Below are 13,378 nucleotides of genomic sequence, written 5' to 3' on the forward strand. Positions count from 1 at the left end.
TCTGGTTGGGAGTATGTGGGAGGGGCAGTGGGAAAAGAAAACAGACAAGCCATATTATTTCAGAATACAACTGTTTAATTGTGGCATCGATCCGTAACAAAAATTACCCTCCCCCCCTTTAATGTCACTCAGCTCCAAGCACTGATCTGACTGACACCTGTACAGAACTGTAGAAACCTGCAGTATGAGAGACAGAAGAATAATAACAAGACATCACAATGAGAAGCCTCCTGTCTGAACCAGGAATATCTGAAAGCAGTGAGAGACATGGTGCTGATGGGAAATGTAGTTGTAGCAGTGTGGTTGTCCTCTGCCCTGGTCAGATCCCTCTCTAGAGGCCAGACTACAGCCAGAGGCCCACTGTGCTCTAGATGTCCTTGATCACATCCTCCAGCTCCTCCTTGGAGTACATGTGGAAGGTTTTCCCTGGCTCTATGGTGGCCAGCTAAGGGGAACAAGGGACAACAAAGTTAGTCTTTAAACATCATATTCCATCAAGTGAACAATTAGACCAAGCTGAGGCCCAGAGCTGGATATGCAACAAGTTAAGGGGTCTGTAAACCTAAATCCTGCCATGGGATGCACAAGTGGTCTGTTCCAGCTTAGCATTAACAACTCATTTAACTCATTATCAGTGTGGACATGAGACTGACCTCGATGTTGGTAGCATTGAGCTTCTCTTCCATCACCTGCTTCAGGATGGTGAGGGACGACTTGATGGCATCTTTTAACGTCATGGACTAAAGTCCACCCAAGGAGAGAAGACAGTTGAAGAGTTAGACCAGCATGTCCAAAGTAGTGGGGTTAGAACCAATGAGACAAAAGCTACAGAAAGTGAATGGCTGTGACTGAGATGCGAGTGAAAAGAAAAGAGGAGGACTGGAGGTGGAAGAGGAGGGAGCGATGGCGATCAGAGCAGAGGAGTCTGGTGCTACCTTGTGGTAGACCTCCTGTAGAGAGCTCTGAGCTCCCTCAGAGGCGGAGCCGATGGCCCGGGCATCACACTGCACAAAGGTGCCAGAGGGGTCCATGTGGTACCTACGGGCAAGGCAGTGAGACAGAGATATTGAAATATGTAGCTAGGTTTTAGGAGACAGGATGGGCTTTTACCAACACAAGAGCCAAAACAGCTAGTAAAAACCCATTAGTAAACATACAGCTGTGGTCCCTTCTCATCCAGACCCCCAAAGAGGAGAGCCACTCCAAAGGGCCGGCTCTGTGGAGAGACAAACAGGACTCTGTTGCAGTACAGACATCTCTAGGCTCTTATAGATGACAGTGAGTACCAGCTAGGAGGTGTTAGAGTGGAATCTGTGTACTGACCATGGCTCCGGGGTCTGCATCCTCCTCTCCAAACTGCAGGGCCAGGTTAGACACAGCCTGGGTTACACTCTCCACAGTCATTGTCTCATTGTAGGTGAACCAGTGGTTCTGGAGGTGGACAAAAATAACAAATTGTAGAACAATACGGTACTTTTTTTAGAGCAGTGTCTTTTTTAGCTCCACACTTCAGAATAAGAGTACCATCAGACCTGTGTTTCCACCCTGGCTTTGTCGATGAGGGTCTTGGCATCAGCAATCAAGCCACTCATAGCACAGCCTTGGAGCGGAGCAGAAATAAATATGAAAATCCTTTACATTTAGTCATTTAGCAGACGCTCTTATCCAGACCTTTAAAATAGTATATTGCCCCTGTAATTATTGAATGTACACTTGCAATATTCCCCTTTAGTGCCTACTTACCAATGTGAGTGTCAATCTCGACAATCTTCTCAATGCTGCTGGGCTCCATGAGAGGAGAGGTGATCCTCTTCTCCACAGCCAGACACACCCCCTCAGATGTCTGGATGCCAATGGCTGTGGACCCAAGCTGAGAAAGACAACAGCAAAGAAAACATGATCACGTTTTTTTGGGTCCAACAACCATGAGGTGCAATTAACAAGGCTTTCCATTTTACACAGCTGCTCAACATAATTCACTGGGTAAAGAACCCCAGAAGACCTGATTGCATGCTACGTTCTTATTTGTAAGCAAAGCCCAGCTAATTAGTCATTGTCATTAAAGTTTCAGGATATGGTGTGACCACTGTATTAGGTCTTGGTAGTTATGATGACAATAGAATATCATCCTTTCCCACCTTTATTGCTTCGATGGCATATTCCACTTGGAACAGTCTTCCCTCAGGAGAAAAGGTGTTCACTCCCCTAAAAGAGATTAGACGTCAGTGATCTGACTAAAAGAGTAATCATTTAAAGAGGGTCTGACTGTAGCCTGGAGAGAAGTACGGCTAGTTAGACTTGCAACGCTTTAACTTCCAAACTGAAAGTGAAAACGTGCTAGCGTGCTGCACAACCAACTAAAAGTGGATTTATGACATGCATTTGGTTTGAAAAATTGGAAGCCGTACAGTAAACAAGATTACATTCGTTTTGGGCTAATATAGCTAATGCTAGCTGACTACTAATGTAACGTTAAGTAGAATCTGGAGCTGGTATAGCTTAGTTTTAGCTGTCTGGCTAGCTAATGACGAAGCAGTGTTAGGGTTTACCTGTCATATTCCGATCTTGTCAAAAACATCTTCTGTACACCAGATCTAAAAATAAGAGGCAGATACACTGATAATACAGCTAGTCCAATACAAACAATATACTGGGCAAAAAAAAGTTAAGAGTAAACGAAGCTAGTTGGCGAACTAGAGACGGATTTAGACGTGACACACTAGCAGCAAAAGCTAGTTAGCCTGGAATTGCTGCCTTGAAAAAAAATATTACCATATATATATATACCAATATACCATACAACACTGAACATTTCTGAAGTGCGTATACAAAATGTTTGTGACAAACTACAAAGAAAATATTATCTAAATATTACACATGCCACTAATCACTGACAATTACCTCCGGCTTTAGATCAATGAGTTCGCTTGTTTCGCGAGGAAGGAAGTGTGTAGTTGTGTGACAATAAAGGACACGGGTGGAAGTGTAAGGTTTAGAAAATATGGGTTCCGGATTATTTTCACAAGCCAAATGTATGCCTCGAAAAGTCTGCCTTGCCTTGTAGTTTAGCAATCTCTGTGTCATATCGAAAGTTATTTAAGATGTTAGTTAATAATTAATTTGGGAAGATATTTTAAACCCAAAAAATCAAACTAAATTAATTAAAGGAAAAAAAAGAATACATCTCATAAAGAAAGAAAATGAATGGGAAACACAATTAGACATTGCCTCATTACTTGCTTGATTTTCTCTGTTGTAATTATAATCACCTAAAACTGTATTTCAAATATAAAACATACAACATTGCTCAGATTAATCACAGATCAATTACCCAGTGAATAGGATGGGAGACGGTGGGCAAAGGGAAGTAAGTATTTAGGAAGAAAATAAGAAAGTTAGGAAGAAAGGGAGGAAATAAGCTTGCAATGCATACATGAATAATGGTAACTAGTTAGTTACACTTTAATTAATTATCAGCCAAAGCAAAAAATGTTCAGTCCACTAAATACTTTTTGAGGCAGTTCTGTTACAGAACCACGTTGCCCTCTAGTGGCGAGGTTAAGCATAGCCATGACCAGATTCTGCTGGGGTCCGAAAAATATGTCTAAACAAAAAATGTATAATCAGTTTAAATTACTTGACTACAAAACCATAAATACATAGAGTATATAGATGGTATGAACAGTCTCTAATAATAATACATATTATATTATTAACATGCTCACAGAGAACTTTGAATAACTACAGAATTCGATCAATCAATTTAGCTGGACTCGTTGCCCAACCCAAACATCATGAAGGCATGACAGACAGACAGGATGGGCAAAGGGAATTAAGTATTTAGGAGGAAAATAAGAAAGTTAGGAAGAAAGGGAGGAAATAAGCTTGCAATGCATACATGAATAATGGTAACTAGTTAGTTACACTTTAATTAATTATCAGCCAAAGCAAAAAATGTTCAGTCCACAAAATACTATTTGAGGCAGTTCTGTTACAGAACCACGTTGCCCTCTAGTGGCGAGGTTAAGCATAGCCATGACCAGATTCTGCTGGGGTCCGAAAAATATGTCTAAACAAAAAATGTATAATCCGTTTAAATTACTTGACTACAAAACCATAAATACATAGAGTATATAGATGGTATGAACAGTCTCTAATAATAATACATATTATATTATTAACATGCTCACAGAGAACTTTGAATAACTACAGAATTCGATCAATCACTTTAGCTGGACTCGTTACCCAACCCAAACATCATGAAGGCATGGCATGACAGACAGGATGGGAAAAGGGAAGTAAGTATTTAGGAAGAAAATAAGAAAGTTAGGAAGAAAGGGATGAAATAAGCTTGCAATGCATACATGAATAATTGTAACTAGTTAGTTACACTTTAATTAATTATCAGCCAAAGCAAAAAATGTTCAGTCCACAAAATACTATTTGAGGCAGTTCTGTTACAGAACCACGTTGCCCTCTAGTGGCGAGGTTAAGCATAGCCATGACCAGATTCTGCTGGGGTCCGAAAAATATGTCTAAACAAAAAATGTATAATCAGTTTAAATTACTTGACTACAAAACCATAAGTAGTATATAGTATATAGTATATAGTGAGTATATAGATGGTATGAACAGTCTCTAATAATAACACATATTATATTATTAACATGCTCACAGAGAACTTTGAATAACTACAGAATTCGATCAATCAATTTAGCTGGACTCGTTACCCAACCCAAACATCATGAAGGCATGGCATGACAGACAGGATGGCCAGTGGAGTCCAGCAGCAAAGAGAAAGAGGTGTAAGTGGTGTAACTGCAACGCACCTGGAACAGCCCTGCTGGGAGGGAGCTGGGAGACATCCGCTAGACACATCAGGCATTTGATGTATTATATACTGGTGCTGAATCAGAAATAATATTGTACGGAAAGAACATTGGGCTTACAATATGAAGTTGGGAAACTGAAAATTATAAATAATATAACCTTCAGGATACATGCTAGTACGTATAACAACTGGGTTCTGGGTATAAAATAATATTTTGCATGGCAAAAAATAATGTGGGTATCTAAGTTGACTCATCTGAAGAAACATTGGAACAACTATATCACATTTATTCTTCCAACAACATGATAAAAGTAAACTATTTATTGTCAGCGAATACTGTATGTGACGTTATTTCACAAATGTATTGTCTTCATGTACAATGACTGAGGAATTTGACAATCAATATACAGCACTATAAATGGTATAATATGTGTAAGTGAGTGTGTCTTAGTGTGTGTATTAATGCACATGTGTATGAACACAATGGCATCACCCTCTCCCCTGCAGGAAGGCTGCATGATGCTTTGTGCTCTCTGGTCATTTACAGCCACGTTACCTGTCTGCTTCAGCAGTGAGAGGAGCAGTCTGCAGAGGCTTCTGATCTTGGTGTCATATAGTCATTTCATGAACACAGGTGATACATTTCCTGTCATGTTTTACTGTGCTGCTATTTACCTCAATGTGATTCAGATACAAACACATAAGATCAAAAATGTTTAATAGATTTATTCAAAAGATGCAATCAGACAGTGGAAATTATTAAGCCAGAACAACACAGAATCTGAAACCACCACATTTCTTACCAAGCTCAATGCACAAAACTGTATTTCACAAAGAAAGAAAAACTAATTGATTAGATTTGTGATTGACTAATAGATTGACATTTTTACCTGGAAACTGAACAAACACTACTCTCTAACAGACAGAATCACACAGTGTCTCAGTAGATGGTCTCTAACAGACAGAATCACACAGTGTCTCAGTAGATGGTCTCTAACAGACAGAATCACACAGTGTCTCAGTAGATGGTCTCTAACAGACAGAATCACACAGTGTCTCAGTAGATGGTCTCTAACAGACAGAATCACGCAGTGTCTCAGTAGATGTTGAGTGTCAGACTCATAATTTACTCCTGTCAGTTGCCCTGTTTATGCTTTTCAGTTGGCACACAACAACACTTGAATTTAAACGGACCCCAACCCATTTTCTGTAGCTATTACTTTTATTTATATATATCAGTACAACTGAGTTATTCATATTATACTCAAATTTTTTGTGTGTGAATCTAAAGAATAGTATCAGTGCACATTTTGTATGTACTAAGACATAATTGATTATATGCAGTAAATATATTACACTCCATTGTCAATTTAGGTTAACAAAGAATATGATTATATTTAGAAGGAAGTCGTACTTTCAGGTCCATGTTTAGTAGTTGATATGAATACAGAGCTGCAAAAAGTTACAATTCACAATCATGAGATAAAATCATTGACAGAAATCATTCCTGGTGCCCTTCGATGACCTTTCAACTGCCCTCTTACCCTAGCCACTTGGCACAAGTGTCCGCCCTGAGAGAGAGTAGAAAGAGTTGGAGAAAGACAAAATAAGTGTCTGAGATTTTGACAAGCCTACTTATAAGCTCAATGTAAACATTTATTACCTAATTAAAACATTCAAAATGATGCTCTTGCAGTACATTTCTTTTAAGCCTGCTGTATTTGGAACGTGTATGTCCTCATCACATGGCTGATGACTCACCGTTAGATTTCTTCCTCTGGTAGTAGATGAGTCCAGCCAGGGTTAGGACCAGACCCAGCACCAGCCCAGACGCTCCAATGGCAATCTTACTCTTCTCAGACTCAGGCAGGGACGGGTCTGTCGGAAGATATTACATCTCACTTAGCATGCATCGATAGCTGTACTGTATTAAGACTTGATGGTCCTCTACAGTATCTATGATTCTTTTAAGATCAGTAATATAATATTACTCTGTCTAGCAAGTAATAAAGTGACACCATGATAACGGCTTAACACTAGTCGTAAACTGAGCTCACCCCAGTGCTCCTCAATGGGCTTGTCCAGGCTGGCATGCTCCACCATGCAGGAGATCTTCTCTCCAGACTTGGGCGTGTACTCCAGCTGGGAGTGGATCTGGTAGTACCAGTCTCCATCAACCAGCTCCTCTGTGGAGGTCACGTCTGAGGTCACTTCCTGTCCGTCCCTCATCCAGGTCACTTTGATTTGTTTGGGGTAGTAGTCATAGGCTCTGCACACGAGCATGGCATGGTGTCTGCCACTAGAGGGTGACCCTGAGCTAAGTCTGACAGAGGGCTTCACTGTGAATGAAGTCAAAACAACACAGATTACAGTAGTCACTCATTTACTGTAATACTCTCTCTCTCTTTACATTGAGAAGGTTCTTGAGCAAACAATGTCAAATAAGAATGTAAAATGTAAACTTGGCTAGATACAGTAAGCTGTGATTATTGCTTACTCGTGTGTGTGTATTCTATTGATTTATTTAGTTTGTTTCAATATCTCAATTTTTCATCCACAGTTATCAATAGTCCGTATGTACATACTCATTGACAAGTTTGGTATTTTGTTAATCGTGAGCTCTATGTGCATAATTACATGGTTTAGTGTTGAACAGATAACAGAGTAATGCTGTGATCAGGTGAGGTGGTGATGTGATCAGGTGAGGTGGTGATGTGATCAGGTGAGGTGGTGATGTGATCAGGTGAGGTGGTGATGTTGTGTTGTGGTGCTGAGCAGGAGCAGCTCACCGTGTTTATCCAGTATGTTGCTGTAAAAAATAGCAGCGTTATGCTTGCAGTAACCCTCCAGCCGGGTTTTCTCCTGAGCCAGCTCTGGTCCTTTATTCCATGCTTCTGCATTCTTAATGCCAATCTCAGTGTATCCAACGAAGTGACCCACAGTGCTGTTGAATCTGATGTTCTCAACTTTGTTGAAAACATAAGAGTCTATATACTCTGCATCATGCAGGTAATTTGAGGAGAACACACAGTGTGTCAACCTAGAATTCTTATATCCATCTGAAAATTAAATAATGATACCGCAGATCAACAATCAATGTATTCATGTCTTTATCTAATAACATCTTATGACTCATGTCAATAAAAATAATGGATTGAGAAAATAAATACCTTGCAATACCACAGACAATATTCTTGTAGTATATTTACTAACTGTAGATTACTGTGCAGTTCATAATGTAGCTTACCTGCTGTTTGTGTAGAGAGCATCAGAGCCATGCAAATGAAAAATATAGTTGACCAGGACATGTTGCTTCACTGTGAAAGTGCCAACACTGATAATAGAGGAAAGAGAGCACAACTTTATGCTCATACAGAGTATGAAACTGAAGAAACCAATCATCTGCTGTCTGTCATATGTTACTAGGCAGACATAAAACATAGTATTTTCAACATTAGTGTATCATATCTTCTTGTTTGCCCCTGAGATTCAGCAACTCATTTAAGTCCTCTGTAGAGGACGCTGGTTTTGAGTTAGAAACTTTGCAACCATAATAGTCGTTTCCTTTGTTTATTTTTGTCCAAAGGTGCAGACATCCTGGGGTTTCTAATGACCTCATGAATAGCAATTCTAGATAGTTAATTAACTTATAAACAAAGAAGAAAGCTCAATTGTGTATTTTACTTAAAATGTTTGTTACCCAAACACTTATGTTATCCCCCCCCCCCCCCCCACACACACACACACACACACACACACACACACACACAAGCCTCAATAGGTATCCACTGGCCCCCCAGTGGTGGAATCAACTCCCCACCTCCATCAGAGACACTGACTGTCTCTCCACCTTCAAGAAAAGGCTCAAGACGCACTTGTTCCGGGAGTACAATGGTACTTACGAATGGTTCGCTTGACCCGATGTTAGTTTCCTCAAGGATCACAATGACTCTTGCTTAGAGACTTGTTGCTCTTGTGGTTAGTGGTAACTGACTTAAATTTGTTGTACTCGCTGTGATATATTGTTTTTATTATTGTTGCTTGCTTTTTTCCACAGGTACACTTGCACTTATAGCAGTTCATGTTGTTTAATTGTAACTTGTTTAACTACATGCTCTTATGGTTCTTCCCTTTGGCACTTATTTTGGTTGTTCACAATGTGTGCTTCATGTTTTGGCTACTCGCAATGTTTTGTGGCTATCTCGTTGTTATGATCAGTGACTTATGCACTTTGTAAAGCTCTCTCTTGGAAGTTGCTTTGGATAAAAGCGTCTGCTAAATGAATAAATGTAAATGTAAATGTATCCAGATCCGAAGTGGAGAAGGTCAGCTGCTTCAGATTCCTCGGGGTGAACATCAGCAGTGACCTCACCTGGTCGGCTCACACGGACGGTGGTCAAAGCGGCCCGGAAACGCCTCTTCTTCTTGAGGAGACTGAAGAAGTTTGGCATGGACTCAGTCATCCTCACTAACTTTTACAGATGCACTATAGAGAGCATTCTGACTGGTTGCATCACAGTGTGGTATGGGAGCTGCACAGACAGGGACCGCAAGGCCCTACGTAGTGTGGTCAGGTCTGCTGAGTTCATCATTGGCAGGAAGCTCCCAGCCCTACAGGACACCTACCACACACGATGCCTTAAGAAAGCTGGCAGGATCCTAAGAGACTGTTACCACCCATCCTTCAGTCTCTTTATCCCGTTGCCTTCTGGCTGGCGCTACCGAAGCATTCGGTCTAGCACACGCAGACTGGATGGCCCTTTCTTTCCAAGGGCCATCAGGCTTCTGAATGGACACTGATATGGACACTGATACACTTGAGAAGTAGTGAAGTATTTAAACAAATATGTAAAACAATCTGTATTCTTGATCTGAGGCAAAGGATCCGTTAACAGAGAATACGGCCCATACTCTTGACCTGGGGAAAGGATCTGTTAACAGAGTGTATGGTTTTATATATACAGACCAGGGGTGAACCAAATGTATGTGTGTTACTTGTAATCCTACTTTTATTAGTTATTTTATTGTAGAATCTTGGTTTAGTAAATTTGGGTCATTATTTGACTTGCTAATTTTACTTTGTCTAGGTCAGAGTTGGCAAACTCTGATAGCGTACAAGAACTCTGGTCGCGTGAAGTATTTAAACAAATATGTAAAACAATCTGTATTCTTGATCTGAGGCAAAGGATCTGTTAACAGAGAATACGGCCCATACTCTTGACCTGGGGAAAGGATCTGTTAACAGAGTGTATGGTTTTATATATACAGACCAGGGGTGAACCAAATGTATATGTTACTTTTAAGATGCATGTTTAAAGTTGTTTTCTCTCTTGAACAGAGATCTTATTGGGATTTTTATTTTTGTTTGAATTGTTTATCACTTGTATTATTGTTTTTATTGATTTTATGTAAAGCACCTTGAGCTACAATTCTTGTATGAAATGTGCTATATAAATAAAGTCTTACTTACTTACTTACACTTCACTCTAGTCACTTTACACATTGTCACTTTCAGCTACTGGTTGCACTATCAGCAATACTGCACTATTGTACTTCACTTGTCTTAGGTTAGTATAGGTTTATAAGGTTAGTATAGGTTATTATGTGTATTATGTGTATTTAGAGGTTTAGTATACTGTATTGAATATTATATAGTATTTGTATATTAGAAGGTTCACTATATTTGAGCTTATCATAGATGTAATCTATGTTCTGTGTACTTATATGTTATGTTATGCCAGGTTGCTTTGCGTTGTCTTGTCCTAAGAATTTCAGTGCCCAGTCTGACCCTGTGTTGTTCTGTGCATCTGACAGTAAAATACTTGAACTTGAGGTAAAAAAAATGTGTAACTTTGTTTATGCTCAGTTGACCTTTTGTTTACTTATGTATCATACATGATTCATCAGGCTGTTGTATTCAGTCATGCGTGACAGGTGCTGGTATTGTGGTGCGTAAGTAGGGCATGGTAAATTTGAAGTTTTTACAAATCACAAAAGTGCAGATTGTAGTTCAAATTATTTATCAGATATTGAAAACTTGCAATACATTGCAATTTCAGAAGCAAGCTAAATGCTCTAAAACTGTTTGGCTAAGAAAGGCATACAAACAAATACAATAAATATTATGAATCTGTCTTTTATTGTTCACATCTGTCAACAAGCACAAGTCTGCATGCAATTGCACATGTCAAATGACATAAAAACATATTTTTGCATATTATTTATGCTAGAAATTGGCATGTGGACTATTTTGTAAATTAAATGAGAGACCAGAGAAATCAGAGAATTACTATTCAGATGTCTATTCAGAGTAGAGGTTATTATATTATATTCAAAGATATATTATATTCTTTGTCAACTTTAATATTTAAGTTAAGATACTCAATAATGACAATGAGGTTCAATTACGAAGCATTTTTTATTTGTTATAATTAACACGATTAAACTGCTATTGAAGAATATATTGTTTTTCTATTAAGAGCAATACAATCTTAAGTTAAGCACTGTTTTTACAGTAAAGCACATAATAGTAAAGAATAGGAAAATAAATTGATTTAGAAGCAATTATTATTGACAAACTGCAGCCCATTAGAATCCAGAACAAATACAGTAGTGCCTAACAATGAGACCATTTACGACAGACGTCATCATAATGACGTCTTTCATTATTCATGTCTAAGTAATTATGATTACCCAAAAACATATGTAATGCCCCCCCCCCACACACACTCACACACACACGTCTTGAGGTGAAAGAACTGATTATCTCCACTCTTATCATATTGTCATGTGGTCTCAGTTACACTCATTTCCTTTGATGAGGAAGAATGTTCCAGCAGCCACTCCCAGCAGTCCCACTGTCAGGCCCACGCCACAGAACACAGCAGGACCCACACTGGGCACACTCACCTCCACATCTGGAGAGGAACACACACAGAAATTTGATTTGAGATGGAATTGGGAAAACACACATACTGCTGCTTTTAAGTCTGGACATACCTATCTCTAATCTTGACATAAAAACATTTCTAGATATAAGAATGACTGATCAATATTTTAGTTTTGAGAGTGATTTGTACTCATCTAGCGTGCCTCACCCCACATCCGTGTCAGAGGCTCAGTGAGGGACATGTGCTGCACACTGCAGCTGTAGATGTCTCCCTCCCCAGGGGTGAAGGTCAGCCTGGAGATCTGGTTATAGGTGAAGTCTTTGTTGGCGTAGGGAAGGCTGATACTGACTCCCTCTGTCACGTTCTCACCGTTCCTGGTCCACCAGACTGTCACAGGGGCAGGGAAGAACCCAGTCACGTGACAGATGAGAGTGTTCTCCACCCCCAGCTCCTCATCGTCCCTGGTGTAGATGGTGCTGTGGGGGGCGTCTGTAGAGAAATACACCTGTCATCATTCAGTACCTCTGTTTCTCTGTGGTTTTCAATGCACAAATAAGTTATGTCGATCAAATTGTCTCTTACCTAATGTAGTTGCAGGGTTTTTATAAGCTTTTATGAATGTGGCTAGGTTTGCTCTGCAGATCTCTCGAGCTGCCTGAGCATTTTCATAAAGTCCAGAGTAAGAGAAGGGGTCAGCAAACGGAGGCAGTGCGTTCACAGCCTCCTGCTTGATGAAGTCTGCGTACTCCATCACTTCACCATCTAGTCCATACATATGTTCTGCATCTGTATCAGAGCACCCGAGGATATAGATATTCTCATGCATAACTGGAGAAAAGGGACAAGAAGAGAACGCTCTGGTAAGACTTGTACACATCACTGCATACTTCATTATTCAGGACACAATTCTCTATGAGGCAAAGTATCAATAACTTAGCATCTAGAAAGGAATCTGAATTGTTTTATTTCCACATCAGTTTTGTCTTTCTACAGCAGGTAACCATGGCAGTACGAATAATAAGTCTTGTCCCCATAAAAACTACTTGACAGTTTACCAGATTCATTAAAGTAGTTAACATAAACATGATGTACTTACTTAGTGCTTTGACACAGAGTAGATAGGAGAGCACGAGGACAGTTCCAAATCCCTTCATGTTGTGACTTCACAGAGAGGAGGACTGAGCACACTTCAGTTACAGAACAGTCTGAGACTTTCTTTATTCTGAACAGTCTCTGGTCTGTCATTGGTCTGGTTACACGCTTGTCATCGGTTTCTAGGTAGAGTGCTTCCCACATGGCTTTTCAAGCTTGTACTGTACATAGATAGTGGATGATGATGAACTCTCATTATAAGCTAGAATATAATGCTGTTGTAGAGAGGGTTTGTAGTCCACCACAATACACAGAGAAGGGGTGACAGAAACTTCTTTCTGACCAATTAATTGTTAGATTAATGTGGACATAATGTGTATCTCACATTTCTCTTTTAAAAGTTATAGCAAATGCATTTTGCCGTTTTGCATTTTATGCATTTTAAATGTATTTTACTATGCATTAACACTCTATTTTAGGTGATAAATGATTAATACTAATATTTAAGTCATTATAAAAAAATGTTATGTACAATATATCAATACAGCATTTCAAAGCCATTCAT

At 39.5% G+C, this 13,378-nt stretch overlaps 3 protein-coding genes across 3 annotated transcripts; all 3 read right to left on the minus strand.

Annotated features, from left to right (window-relative positions):
- Window positions 1-54: 54 nt before the first annotated feature.
- psma5 (proteasome 20S subunit alpha 5) lies at window positions 55-3,019 on the minus strand. Its single transcript, XM_062468535.1, has 10 exons — window positions 2,902-3,019; window positions 2,550-2,594; window positions 2,139-2,205; window positions 1,744-1,870; window positions 1,533-1,600; window positions 1,324-1,431; window positions 1,158-1,216; window positions 936-1,038; window positions 654-740; window positions 55-445 (listed from the first exon to the last, which is right to left on the minus strand). Exons 2-10 carry the CDS (start codon window positions 2,576-2,578, stop codon window positions 368-370), a joined length of 726 nt encoding a protein of 241 aa, XP_062324519.1. The 5' UTR covers window positions 2,579-2,594; window positions 2,902-3,019; the 3' UTR covers window positions 55-367.
- A 2,523-nt stretch (window positions 3,020-5,542) lies between these two features.
- Window positions 5,543-8,214, minus strand: LOC134025497 (H-2 class II histocompatibility antigen, E-S beta chain-like). The gene is made up of 5 exons (XM_062468547.1): window positions 8,079-8,214; window positions 7,621-7,890; window positions 6,889-7,170; window positions 6,593-6,709; window positions 5,543-6,402 (listed from the first exon to the last, which is right to left on the minus strand). The coding sequence occupies exons 1-5, from the start codon at window positions 8,137-8,139 to the stop codon at window positions 6,377-6,379; spliced, it is 756 nt and encodes a 251-aa protein (XP_062324531.1). The 5' UTR covers window positions 8,140-8,214; the 3' UTR covers window positions 5,543-6,376.
- Window positions 8,215-11,230: 3,016 nt separating this feature from the next.
- Window positions 11,231-12,976, minus strand: LOC134025504 (H-2 class II histocompatibility antigen, A-U alpha chain-like). Its single transcript, XM_062468559.1, has 4 exons — window positions 12,818-12,976; window positions 12,304-12,549; window positions 11,929-12,210; window positions 11,231-11,748 (listed from the first exon to the last, which is right to left on the minus strand). Exons 1-4 carry the CDS (start codon window positions 12,873-12,875, stop codon window positions 11,627-11,629), a joined length of 708 nt encoding a protein of 235 aa, XP_062324543.1. The 5' UTR covers window positions 12,876-12,976; the 3' UTR covers window positions 11,231-11,626.
- Window positions 12,977-13,378: the final 402 nt, after the last annotated feature.

This window comes from Osmerus eperlanus, chromosome 1 (assembly GCF_963692335.1).
Source record: "Osmerus eperlanus chromosome 1, fOsmEpe2.1, whole genome shotgun sequence".
Lineage (NCBI taxonomy): Eukaryota > Metazoa > Chordata > Actinopteri > Osmeriformes > Osmeridae > Osmerus > Osmerus eperlanus.